The sequence below is a fragment of the Coptis chinensis genome, chromosome 2 (assembly GCF_015680905.1).
Source record: "Coptis chinensis isolate HL-2020 chromosome 2, ASM1568090v1, whole genome shotgun sequence".
Lineage (NCBI taxonomy): Eukaryota > Viridiplantae > Streptophyta > Magnoliopsida > Ranunculales > Ranunculaceae > Coptis > Coptis chinensis.
In genome coordinates this window covers 114151743-114165614 of record NC_141457.1, presented here as the reverse complement: position 1 = coordinate 114165614, position 13872 = coordinate 114151743, and the positions used below count along the sequence as shown (strand labels likewise).

Below are 13872 nucleotides of genomic sequence, written 5' to 3'. Positions count from 1 at the left end.
AATATAGCTTCCGGTTGTTAAGAGTTGTAGGGATTACCAACCTATCCCCATAAATTGGAAGGGCAGATTCCTATTTATTTGAAGGTGAGAGTTTTTTTGGAAAGTTATCTTGGGAAGCATTCTCACTAGTGATGTACTCACACATAGAGGTACAAATGAGTGTCGATTTTGTTCTATGTGCAATATGTTTGATGAGAGCATCTGTCATCTTTTCTTGCATTGCTTTTTGCTCGAGGCATGGGCACAACTGCTACAGCCAATGGTCATAGCCTTTCCACTACTAGCACAAATTGATTAAGTACAAGAATTCTTAACCCTATGGCTGAAGAGAAGATCAGGGAGCTTCGGGAATAAGATATGGCGTCTCTTAACGTATGCAACCATGTGGGTGTTATGGAAGACGAGAAATAACCGTATTTTCAGGGGTAAAGCATCATCAGTTTGGAGTACTGTGTTAGAGATCAAAGAGTTGTTATGGCATTGGTTGTCTACTACTCAACATAGAAAGAACTACAGGTTTAAGGATCTGATCTTAGAATGGAGTCTTGTGATATCTGGAGATTGACGAAGTGTTATCGGTGATCACTTTGCATGAGCATGAGGATAATTGGTGTTCTTTTCTCTTTTTTCATTTTCTATCTCTGTAACCAGGTGAAGTTCTCACTCACTTTTTTCTTTTATGTAATGCACTGTATCTTGTGTTGTGCACTTTTCTCTCACTAAAGTCTATTTATCAATAATAATAAAAAAAGAGTTGTAGGTTGAATCATCAATCATCTACGGCGTTTTCAATTCTCTAGCAGATACTTTAAATGTAAACTTGTAAAGCGCACACCTCTAATAATTATTGGTTTGCACGCACGTACTTTGTTTGGGAGCTGATTGTTGTATATGCACATGTAGTGCGTGTACGTGCTGCATGGTTTATAGTATGTCGAGTTCAAAGACACGAGTTTAAGATTGCCTGGACCTAAAAATCATTACTTTTGAAAACACAATACAAGTGCTTTTCAGGAAAACGCTACGTGTCTTATTTGTTAAGCACGAACACCAAAAATTAAAGGACCAACTTCATCAGCTTTGGGTAAGCACTTAAGAGAATGTCAACCTCATCTTTCATGAACCTCAGCCGCAGATTAGTTTGAAGCTTCTTGTTTACTTTGGACTTCCTTATTTTAGTACTTGATTGCATCAAATGGGAACTGGGAAGGCTGAATAGCCCTTGATTATAAGAAGTTTTCTGACCTACGGGTACATTGGTGGCATTTTCTTCAATAGTCGGAATTTAGGCCAGTTTTGTACATTAAATAGAAGACTGTAGAAGACATACAGAATTACTGGTTGTCACTCTATCCGTTCACAAGTTCACAAGTCTCTAAGAAGTTTCTTAGGCTGGGTGCAATGGCTTCCTATTCCCTCAAAAGCGGAAGGAGTGGCGGTGGTTTTTTCTCCTATTTCAATTATTGAGGAATAGAGAGTGTATTCCACGCGAGTTGAAATGGCGTGGTTTGTTAAAACCCAAATGGCATCATTTGAAGTGGCCGTGAAATGCAAAATACAATTTCATACCGCATCATTTGAAGTGACGTAGGATGGTTTTTTTGTTTTTTAGGTTTTCATTCTGTGCTGGTCGAAGTGGCGTGAAAAAAGTGGGTTTCAAACCGCGCCAGTTCAAGTGGTGTAGGATTGTTCAAACCATTGCTCACCCAAACCTATTCTCTATCCCTATAACACTATTATTTTGAGGGATAGAGATAGAGAGTGACAGACCATTGGACTCAGCCTTAGAATACTTCACCTCTATCGACTGAAGTCCTAGTGTGCGACAATGCGAGCATAAGTCAATAATAAACCAATACGCCTTTTTCAGAAGTTTTCTCAAAGATGGATTTATCATGTACTATGAGAAGTTGGGAACTTATTTTGCAATCCAAGTTTATTGGTCTCTTTTTTTCCCGATAATTCCATCACGTTATATATTTAAGGCTCAAAATATATAGTGGGCAAGTGGGTGCCAATCCAAACAGGATGGTGGAGGCTCTACACCAGTCTCTACGGATTCTACTCCTCCGGTCCTCCACAGGCGAGAAATCACACATTTTGTGCCACAACCCACAGGGTAGTGGCATGACGTCCGCAGGTCAGAGGCATGTGTATGTGGTACAAATTTGACTTCCACATTAAATGGAAAGTGAGACTAACATATCCTTGTTCCAAAATGGACCTAAACCTGTAGCAGCCTCATCTACTACTTCATTTTCTTAATTGGATAGGGTGGTGAGGTGGTCAGTGGTGGCTAACATATCAACATCCGTATTTAAATCTTCCTTATTTCGCTGTTCTCCATATATAGACGATTAAGACGAAATAAGTGTCTACGCAACTACACGTAATGTCAAATTGTCAATACAAAATTAATAGAGATGTCTTTTGAGTTTTGACAGAGAATGTCTCGTTTATATTTTTAAGATTTGGTAAATGTGCGTGAAGAATGTTTCTTATTATTCAGTTCTGCTCCAACAACATTCACCCAAAAAAAACGGTTCTGCTCAATTGATTTTCCTTTGAAATACTATCAAATTGAGGAAGGGAACAACCCATACTTGCTTTTGGCCTTTAGTCTGCTTTTCCTCGTATTTTAAGTGATTTCAGATGTAAGTCTTCGGTTGTTTTTTCTTAGCAGTTATGAGAAGGCCTGATTAAAAAAAATGTGATGTTTGCTGGGTCGAATAAGTATGTAGTTAGAAGGATTGATTGCGATATTCATAAACTTGGAGCGCGCTTGTCCTCTCCCATTATGTAATTTCATTTTACATCAATGATACATAATTTGTATCAGGAAAAAAAAAAGATTAAAACATGTATGGACTAAAATGTATGATACAATGGTGTTAATTAGGATGTATCATGTATGATTCACAATCTGTCATTCGTTAAAGCCGTCGCTGACTTCTGATACAATCTCCTCCAATATGGCATTGCTTATATCTATGCCTATCTTCCTTGTTTGTGCTTTAAAAGCGTTCTTTTCGTCTACTGACTCACACAAACTGGATCTAATCAGTTGGGTTATGTTTGTTACATTTCCACATTGTTTAGCCCAGAAACAGATTTGTTCACAGATCATCTTCCCAATGTCCTCAGCTCCTAACAAGTTATTCACTTGTTCATCTTTTCCATGGGTTTGCAATGCTTCCCTTACACAATCAAACAAAAGCTGATCTGTCTGTTCTAACACCCTCTTGGTCTTTCTATACTGAGAAGAAGAACTTGTCCCAGTTAACTTTCTTATATCTCTGTTTCCACCACTACCATGTTTATTCCGAGACGAATTTCCAAGTAAATCCCATAGTGAAGCCGATAATATTAAGTCATCGGTTACTCTCAAGGGCTGAATGAAATTTGGAACCAACGGAATCTCCTTTTTATCTGTTCTTGAGCACCATCTTACTGTTTTTCATAAAACAACCAACGCATTAGACGTTAGAATAGGACTATAACATCTTCATTCTAAATTTCTAATATAAATATGATAGAGAACGAATATTGGAAAGACTAACTGTGTTTGCGGAATGGAGAAACTTCATCTGAAGGCAATTCTTCTAGTACTGAGACAGGGCTGTGCTGCTTACTTTCTTCTACGTACTCACATTGTAGTGCTCTATCTGTAATAGTCTGTTCAGTTTCGTAAAAAACTACATTCAGTTCATGTATCTCAAGAGTGCACTTTTTGAAGCTAAAAATTAAAAGCAAATGAAACGTTAAAAATGTAGTTCTTACCACCCGGTTCCAAAGTTTGGAGGCCTGACACGTATCTGATGAATAAGAGGATGAGGTCTGATTCGGTTGTGATGAAGGAATCCCATCTTCCATATCGCTATCAGAACATAAATCATGCACCATCGTGGTGCTAGCGGAGGAAAAACTGTCCAATTCTGCAACATGAACAATATGTTTTCTATCTTGAATTGTTCGACATTCACTGCTTTCTGGACTATGGAGGTCTTCCTTGTTGGAGACAAGCTTGTTAAGTAGTGTTTTGAGAAGCTTTGGACATGCTGGGGTCCTTGTTCTCTTTAAGCTGGAACTTCCTACTTTCTTCAAGTCCTTACTTGTATTCAAAGTGCAGCCACCACCATTTTCACCCTTTATATTAAGTCTTTTCTTTCGATAGCCTCTTTCCACTTGGTAAACATCAAGACAAAAGGGTTCTTGCTGTTCCTGGAGAAGCTCACTCAACCTTTTTCCTGGACTTGGTTTCGGTGGTGATGAGGAGTACATTTAGCCAATCAGGTTCAAGTTCTTGGGAGAAAATGAGAGTGAAGATATGGTGTTGCAGTGAACTTTAACCTGGAGTAAGAGATGAGGACCAGGTGTATTAATTGCCAAAGATAAAAAAATCTGAGCCAGATTGGTCTGCGCAGAATAGAACAGAGAGAAAGATAAAAGAGTAACAGATTGGAGAGAGAGAAAGAGAGAGAGGATTGAATGGAAGCAAGAGGGCCTTTAAATTCAGCACTTGTCAAGGCACTACACCAAGAAGCCACTTTGAGTCCAGGCAATCCTGCAGTTGATCGATTAAGAACAGCCAGCAGTCGAAAACAGAAAACTTAAAGAGTACAATTTAATTCTCAAGCCTGTTTGGAACTGTTTGGTATGAAAGTTGTGGCCCTCTCTTTCTTCAACAAAATACAAATAAAATATGGGATACTTGCACCATTACATGGTCCCCTGGCTTTTTGGCATATAGTTTAGCAACCCATGCATAACAGCAGTGGAGACAACAATGGCAAAATGAATGTTTTATTTGCATGAATTCATCTTTTACTTTCTTTTGTCTTACATACGAAGCCCATGACTTACAATGCATTGATGGATCTAGGAGAGCTGTGTGTGGGGCGGTCTTGAGATTAGAAAAACTCCACTACACATAACTAATCTTCAAACTATAAAAATTGTCACCTTATTTTTTTTTACAAATTTCTACTACCGCACCCTCCAAAATTAAAATCTTGGATTCGTCCTGAGACTGTCATAAAATTTCATATTAAATATACTTGTCCAACAACCATGCATAGGACCAGAATCACACAGATTGCATATTTACATCACACTGGCTGTCTGACTTTAATATTTGTGGCTAAACTCTATTAATATTCTAAAACGATTGACGGCCTAAGGAAGAAAAAAGATTTCAGTAGTTGCTGAAGAGGGGCACCGTATTGACGACCCTATACATGGGTCCCTCTTGTCTATCTGTTAATGGAGATGTCGAAGCCGATTAATAAGTCGTCTATGACTTTTATACCAAAGTTAAGTATACAATTTGCTTAGAAAAAAGGACGGCAAGGATCGTTAGCAGACAAGCATAAGAACAAGTAACCCAAATTAACGGACAAAGCACAGAAATGGTGTTTTCTTTAGTACCAGTGTATGGTCTGACTACGTGTTGGTGAAATGTCTTAATAAGAATAAGCCAATTTCAATTAATGGCCGATTTTTTGTTCAATCACTCATTTAAGGTCAAAATATCACTTTGTATTTTGCAAAGCTGTGGTCAAGACTCAAGAATCAGAAGATGAAGACGTATTCACTGGGATTGCGAATCTCCAACATTATTTAACCCGGGCTTAATAATGAATGGTGGCTTTCTATGATTCTTTATCATTAATAACAACCTTGTTAATGGATATAACAAATTTGTTAAGTAGGCACAATATTGGAGCTGGAAACTATTTACAAGGAAAAAAATTGAGTTTTTGTGCTTTGAAATAATGCAAATATTATAGTTGTCAGTGCGCCATACGGTGATATGAAGTTATGAACAAAACACACCCTATCGTCACGAGAGATGATAAATCAATATCATGATGGTCCTCAATAACCTGCTTTTTAGAGAGAAAAATAATAACCTGATGCCACAAATCAAAGGGGAGAGTTTGAGGTCCCCGACTTCCAAATCATAGCTATAGAATGTGTCTTGCACTTAAATGGACTCACTTAGCTCATATGCATAACTAGAGACCAGAGTAGAAACTGAGGTTTGAGGTGTGATCTATGTGGTCAGTTGCTTGTACGTTGAACCGTCATATCTCCAGAGTCCAGACACATGCCTGATGAAAATGCACGCTATATTTCAACATAGGAAGTTGTGAAATCTGATGTTTGTTCATATGATCATAACTCCGTGCAAGCATTACAGAGCAGCATGCTTCTGCAAATCCTATGGGATAAGTTTCAACAGAAAGCCAATATATTGCATATGAGATGGGTCAAAGGCCTAACTCGTGAGGAAAAATATACACAGGATAAAACACAGAAAAATAGGTGCTATGAAACCGGTAGTCCAACTGTACCATAAATATGGTAATAAAACAAAGACAGCTTGTACTAAAATCTACATGTTCTTAGATCATTAAAACTGATAATTCTCTAGCCTTCCTCTGGAAGATAATTAAAAGCCTAGTCTTCTAATCTTCTTAGATCAGAACTCAAAACACTTCGTGACAATAGTAGTAACTATGTAAATGGTTAGTTGTCAGAACAAGGACAATTGGAAAAGTAGACTTCATAACAAGAATGTCAGTGTCGTATGCTTCTATGTTGGATTTAAATGCATGAGGGAAACACAACTGCCTCTAAACAAGCTGATAAAAGAAAAACAGGAAACACCGCAACAAATTAAGCAACATGATTAGTCTTCAATACCCATGAGGTTTGGATATTGAATTGGATTCAGGAGTCTCAAGTTCTCGATTTTAGCCTTAAACTCATTATTAAAACTAATGAATGATCGCTGCCGTTGAGAGAAAGCTAAGCTGAACTCTTTCACCTCTTCTTCAAGATCTTTCCTCCTCCACACTTCCAGATTCAAATCATTTGAAATCTTTGTCTTCTGGTCAGTAACTAATGCAACATTTTGAGCTGACAGAGCGAGTTTCTGGACTATTGAGGTTTTTTCTTCTTTTAATAAGTTACATTCTCTTTCCAAGATATGGAACCTTTCCTTGGCAGTCTCCAAAAGTTGGTTATTTGTGTTGAATTCTTTCTCCAACATCTGGTATCTTTCTTTCAATGCATCAAACTCATTCCTAAATTCATCTGTCAAACTAGTCTCTGCTCCTCTCGAGCATGATCCCTTCAATTAATCAAGATCATAAAATCATTGGACAGAAGAGAATGCAATCTATCTCCATATAACATAAGAAAGCACGTCAAGAGTCATGCAACATCTTTCTGTATTACATTCATACTCTAAGTACTGGATTCATAAATGCTAAACGCCTACACATAAATTCCTTGCCTAACTAAGCTTAAAATCTTTGCTTCTAAAGATACAACTTACACGTTAAAAAAATAAAAATAAAATCTTATGTGCAAGAGAAACTGAAAAGAAAAATAAGTTGAGAATCATATTATTCTTATCTGGAACCATTAACACGTTATACTCTACTAGGTCATTATGTTTTTGGAAGTCATGAATTGTGGCCTATTATACATGCAAGGTCTTCATTATTATAATTGATTTTATAGTCCATGATTATGGTACTTGGATTCCACATTGTGTCTGAATGAACTTCTAACATCCATTCATACTTGAGCAAAAGACGTCAATATCTATAACTCTAGATGTAAATAAAAATCCTACTAGACTAATTTTCTTTTACATCTAAAAAAAAACTGCTTCCATAAAATAGACTAGACAGTAGAAAGGTAACATTATGATATTCAAATCGTCACTTAAAAGATTTTGAAAAAATGTTCTTATAGACTTGGTTGCAATTCAGAACTCAGTTTATTCAAACAACTATGAATAACTACCAAGTTGCATTAGTACGAATTGTAAAACGACAACTCTTGTAGTCTTGTTATAACTTATAAAGAAGCATATTTACTCAGTTAAATAACCAATTCTTTAACCATGAACCTTTTCATGTACATACAGATAAAATATCCAAAACGAATACAAGAAAGCTTATTAAAACTATAGACCATAAAAACATAAAAAAAGTAGGGTATCTTGAGAATTGAGACCAAGCAGCTACCTCATGTTTGTGACCGCAATTTGATCTTGATGAATGCTTATCCTCATCACAGACATCTTGGGGAGATACTAATGTCAATATTGTATCGTTCAACTTCTCAAAAAGTGCTCTGCATTGCTCTTGAACTAAGAAATTCTCACCAGGTCTAACACTGTTACTACTTAAAGCCATTGAGAAATGAGCTTCTAGAGTTGACAATAAATAGATTCCAATCTCACTTGTACCAGAGAGCAACTTTGAGTTGCAGGATGTTTCATCCACCACACGACTCTGATTAAGGTTAAGGAAAAAGGTTAAAGTTATGTTCAGGCAAAAGAAAATAAAATGAAATTGGAGATAAATTCCACAATCCCAACCTGCACAGTTGATAAAATGTCCTTATAGATAGCCTTGCAATTTGCCACTGATTCAGACAAAATTTGTGGAATATCCTGAATCAGTAATGCTTCTTGCTGAAGTTTAGATATCTCCTCCATTAATTGATTGTTTAATGATAGTTGTTCTTCATAATTTCTCTACAAAAAAGAAAGTTACAAGTCAATACGCTATCTCAATGATAGTATACACAAGCCATAAAAACATAGACAGGACCAAAAAAAAATATATATATATATATATATAAAACCTGGACTCAATCTTAGGATTCACTATAATCCTGTTACAAATACACTTCATAATAAACAGGGCCACTCAGTTTTCCACCTTTTATTGTTAGGACAGGACAGGCATTGACCTACCTCGTTATACTTAACAACACCTAAACACAGGGTTCTGCCCAAAATACATCAAGCATATATTAAATTTAAGATAAAGGTTGCATAACACAAACAATCCTCTGATTAAGCCAAACTAGCTGAAGAAATAGGTAACTAAAGTGCTTACAGAAATGAAAGGATTAATAAGCTAACCTCAAGCTCATTTTTGTCTATCAGAGCCAGTTCTAACTGTCTCTTGAGATCTTGAACCTCTTCTTTGTAGCAGTCAGTTGAATAATCCTGCCAGAGTTGTAAATGAATCCAACAAGGACAGAGAAAGACAATGGTGATGTAGGTCAAAATCAGAATCACAAAGATAATAAAATGTAGTAGCTGTCTCGTATATCTGATTTTTAAGTGCATTTTCTTTGTTTTGCCTTGTCTATATAAGTTCGAAAAACATGAACCTACTTATCAATAGAAGCTCCCCCTTCTAAACCAACAGAGGAGAAACAAAGTCACAAAACAAAGACTCACAAGGGATCGATCATTTGAGGGCAATGAATGGGTTCTCCTTGCAGGCGTAAATTGAAGAGCATCAATGTCAGCAGTATAACCTTTGTTCATCTTTAACCACATGTCTTCATCAGCAACACTGCTAAAGTTATCTGGAACAGGACTAAACTCAGGTAGCCTTGAATAATTGGTTCTTCTTGCAACAAATTCGTTTGGAACTGCTTTGAAAGTAGGCGTTTGAAAAGAATCTCTGTCGCATGAATTTTGTTTGTCAGTACCCTCTTCCGTCAAGTGTTGTCTTGTAGAAATATGTCCCTGTCAGTAAGTAATTAAATTAACTGTCCAGGCACGAATGACCTGAAAAGATTTGGGGAGCTAAAATAGCTACTATATGAGCATGAGATTGTATCACTATTTACAGGTTAATACCTGCCTGTTCTTTTCATGATTTGAACTAGTAACAAGACTACTAAGATTATCTATTTTCATCTGTTGCTCCAGTATGCACTGTTCACGCTCTTTATGTGATTTCCTTTCTTCCTCGAGTTCTAATGCCAACCTTTCACGATCTAATTCGTACTGATGCAGAAGAAATATCAGGTAAATAGGAGCCATAGTAACGATAAAAAGTTAATAAAAGAAGCGTGTGACCATCCAAAAATGGGCAGATGTAAGACAGCATTGGCCAACCTTGAGCATGTCATTCCGCAATTTCAAAATCTCTTGCTCTAGCACTTCTGAGTGAGAACCCTAAGAAAAAGAGAGATATAAGTTTGTGAAGATATATTTTCTCTAGTTCAGTCAAAATCACTTGTGAAATTACCTGCAGTTTTTCACGGAGTTCCTCTATTTCTTGCTTTTGTCGCTTCAGTAAGGCTGCATCAGTCAAGATCTGAGACAAACCAAATCATTAAAAGAAAGAAAAGGATGGATAACATGCTAAAGTCTAGAGTCAGTCTTTCAAAAAAAAAACAATGAGGCTTACGCCTTGAGGCTAGCCTCACCTAAAATCGCACTGAGCCTATAGCCTCACAGGTAGTGCAAGAGGCTTAAGCTTTTGTAAACGTATTTTAATGATTTTGTTGCATCACATTTTTAATTTCTAAGTTTGTTTTCATTCGTTTATTCATACAGAATATTGTATCTTCAAATCCATTTTACTTATTAATATTTTCCTGGAGTATTTCAGTGTGTTTTTTTCTTTTTTTGGACACTAAGGCTTACACCCCAAACGCCTTTTAGGCTCGCCTTAAGCCTCTTAGCCTCAAGGATGTTATGATCTTTTTAAACACTGGCAAGTCTTTTAAGTGAGATGAAGTTCAGGCATCTATTGCTCAAGGTACATCAATCTGATTCCTAAAAAGGAAACTGAAATTTACATGATTTTCATCTTTTGTGTAACTATATAACAAAGTCTACCATATCATTGATGACAAATAAAAGAAACAAATTATAAACAAAAATTCAAATTTCAGCAAGAGGAAAAATGGCTGATATGGTTGAAAAATTCAACAAAGGATACTACTATGTTTCAAGGTGATCTGGTTTTACATTTCAAAGAAACATTTTTGATGTTGTCTAATTCTATGAAGGTCTCCTCAGCTGACTCTTACTGTACTTCCCTAATTCATCTATAATAGATTCTGTATCTTTACCATAAAATATAAAAGTGTGGATAAGACAGCAAACCTCGTTAACTTGAGCACAATTGGTAATGCGTTTAGCTCTGCTAGCAAATTGGAGGGTTCCCCGTGTTTCTTCTATGTGATCCTAAACACATGGATCACATTAACAGACAGTGAAGACTTTTGTGTACAAGCAATATATTGCAGAAAGAAAATAAAAGGTTACCTCTTCCGGTGCTATTGTACATATAATTGAAGTTTTAGCGTTACCACCAAGAGCTGGTTGCAGTATGCGAGTTAGCTTACTATCACGATATGGAATATGTCCCCTGAATCACCATAAACTTGTTTAACCATACAGGAAAATTTGTAGTTATTCTATGCTACTGTTTGATAGTATTGAAGTTAGAAGAAACAGTTTTATCGGATGATCAAGTCAAAACCGACTGCAAAAGAAACAACTACCTTTGTTTTCCCCCATCACTCAGTTTGTTAATTACATTACCAAGAACTAGCAAGCTCTTGTTTATGTGCTTTCCTTCCTTTAAACGTACCCCTCCAGCTCCAGTTTTAACAATTCGCTCAGAGCCAGCTAAATCTACCAGATTCTGGCCTCATAACAGGTAACAGAAAATATAAAAGACCATCCCAAAGTAAAAGCAGGATTAACATGTTTAAATGGCTAAGCCACCAAAATAAAATACGAGTGTGAAACACCAATTATAGAGTGGGGGAAATAACATACCAGGACAGACACACGAATAGCATCCACACTTATATAGTCACCAGTAGAAGTTCTATCCTTGCCCTTGCTTTCAATAACCTAGTTCATGATGTTTACCACAATTTTTCCATAATAACTCAAGGGAAAATGAAGCAGAAATGTAGGTACATGAGTTGCATCTCCAGAAAAAGCCTTACCATCCTAAATATAGTGTGAGATCTGCTACTTCGAGCATTCATATTTGTCTCACCAAAGTGTCGATTAACTGCAAATAGCAGCTCACCAAAAAAATGACATTCTGATCCCAAATAGATTGATAAAATAATCATTTTACGTCAACAGAACAAACCTTCTCCAGATTTAATAAGTTTAAGCACTTGCTCCGCACTATTAACAATTTCTTCACGAAGCCCTGCAACGAAAATTCCACGCTAGAAAAATAATGACAAGTCAGCAAAAACTTGTTCAAAAAAAACCCCACCACACAACACAATGTTATAGTGAATTTCACCTCTAAGCTCTCATGAATCTGAAGTTTCTGATCATCAGGAGCCAAAAGATCATTGATTTCTTCATTGTAAATTTCCAGGATACGAAACTCGTATTAAAAACTCTCGATCCGACATCTGAAAACCAAAACAACACTCAAACCAAAAAACGTTCCAAACCAAATTTGTTCAAACGTCACAGCAAATCATTGATTATACCATCATAATGTTTTGAAAAACATCTTCTACTGCAAGAGGAACGATTCCAGGATCATTCTCGGAACCATTCATTGTATAAGTCTTTCCACTACTGGTTTGCCCATATGCAAATGCAGTACCTGAAATTTCAAAAATGACTCGTAAGCTTAAAATAAATGACTTAATTAATCAAACGAGGAGGTATGAATGTACCATTAAACCCCTCAACAGCAGCTCGAATAATGTCTTTACTGAGATGGTCATAGACCCTAGAATTAGTACAATCTTCGTCAAATACATGATCTGCGATCACACCAAACAATAATAAGAATAATAAGTAATGAAATTTAATCGAGTGAGCGGAGCGAACGATTTTGGGAGAAGGGGGCTATGCGAGACAAAAACCAACTTCTGTCTGTCCTCATCTTCTCTCTTATTTTTTTTTCGCCCAAATACCTTTCTCTTTCGCCCACCTCTCTCTCTCCCCCCGCATCACCCAACTCTCTCCCTCCGCAGCTCCGCTCACTCCCAACTGCCACGCAGTATACTAGTTTAATGAAGTGAGCCGAGCAAACGTTTTTGGGCCGACTACAGAGAGTATGTGGCCCAAAAAGTATTTTAATTGGTTTCTGTCTGTCCTCATTTTCGAGCAATTTCTCCTTCACTCTCCTTCTCCACCTCTGCTCACGCTCGCACTGCTTGCAGTTATCTAGTTTAATTAAAAAAAATATTAAATTGGAATAAAAGGAGTACCGAAAGCGTATGAGATGCCGGAAACAGGAGTGTCAAGAGACTTGTGAAGAGAGATCCGATTCTCTTCAACTTTCCAATGGGTTGTTGGTGGATTAATTGAGCTTTCTTGGCTGGTTGGGCTCGGGGGTCGAACCCTAACTGCTACACATATTTTTTCCATTTCCTCAAATTCAAAAGTTCGAAAGTTGGAAATCTGAAGCCATCAGGCGGGATTTTTACCTCTCCAAACTTTTAAGCAGGCTTTTTTACTTGGGCCGGATCTAGCCTTTCCGGCCCAATTCAATCCTTTGGTGTTCCTCAGTCAACGAACATATATATATATATATTTGGAGTGCTCCCTAAAAGAAAAGGGGAAAAGGAAAAGTTGATTGGGAAATTGAGCTCTCTGTCGACAACTACAGTACTCTTCAACAACAATAGGTAGAAAAGTTAAAGGAAGTTTTTTTTTTTTTTTTTCTGGACTGGTTTATCCAAAACTCTTTTATGGAGAACCCACGAATTTCAAGCACGTTCGAATTGTATTGCTTTGAATGCTTTCTAATGCACGTCACTCTCAAACTCTCAGTTGTGCTTTCCGTGCAATGTACTTACTATACTTGTGATGATTTCTTGGTCGTCCACTACTATTCAAGTGTTTGCTCAACTTTATTTGTGGTTGATTGATAGATTTTTCTGTTTGTGACTTTGTGGAACAAAGCTCAAGGGTAACAGATACTTGCTACTTGAATACATGTCCGAGCAAAACATGATACTGGTGATGGTACTTTCTTAATAAAAATTATGTTTTGAGTAGTAGCTAATATGTTAAGTAGACACGAACAGAATTTA

General features: G+C 36.8%; 2 protein-coding genes across 2 annotated transcripts; both read right to left on the bottom strand.

Moving 5' to 3' along the window:
- Window positions 1-2762: 2762 nt before the first annotated feature.
- Window positions 2763-5024, bottom strand: LOC147520980 (uncharacterized). The gene is made up of 3 exons (XM_086592509.1): window positions 3781-5024; window positions 3561-3675; window positions 2763-3450 (listed from the first exon to the last, which is right to left on the bottom strand). The coding sequence occupies exons 1-3, from the start codon at window positions 4279-4281 to the stop codon at window positions 2927-2929; spliced, it is 1140 nt and encodes a 379-aa protein (XP_086448635.1). The 5' UTR covers window positions 4282-5024; the 3' UTR covers window positions 2763-2926.
- A 1529-nt stretch (window positions 5025-6553) lies between these two features.
- On the bottom strand, window positions 6554-13316 carry LOC147520979 (kinesin-like protein KIN-7N). Its single transcript, XM_086592508.1, is given in 19 exon segments — window positions 6554-7138; window positions 8046-8315; window positions 8402-8560; window positions 8954-9040; window positions 9278-9571; window positions 9686-9835; window positions 9947-10006; window positions 10080-10148; window positions 10946-11026; window positions 11108-11210; window positions 11347-11489; window positions 11627-11704; window positions 11803-11870; window positions 11955-12036; window positions 12117-12194; window positions 12196-12231; window positions 12313-12431; window positions 12505-12594; window positions 13045-13316. Coding segments are annotated over 19 exon segments (2571 nt in total). The 5' UTR covers window positions 13205-13316; the 3' UTR covers window positions 6554-6694.
- Window positions 13317-13872: the final 556 nt, after the last annotated feature.

Coding starts and splice junctions, on each gene's coding strand:
- LOC147520980 (XM_086592509.1), bottom strand. CDS start 4,281: ATGTACTCCTCATCACCACCGAAACCAAGTCCAGGAAAAAGGTTGAGT. Junction 3,676..3,780: donor CCAAACTTTGGAACCGGGTG/GTAAGAACTACA, acceptor GAAACTGAACAG/ACTATTACAGATAGAGCACT. Junction 3,451..3,560: donor TTCTCCATTCCGCAAACACA/GTTAGTCTTTCC, acceptor TATGAAAAACAG/TAAGATGGTGCTCAAGAACA.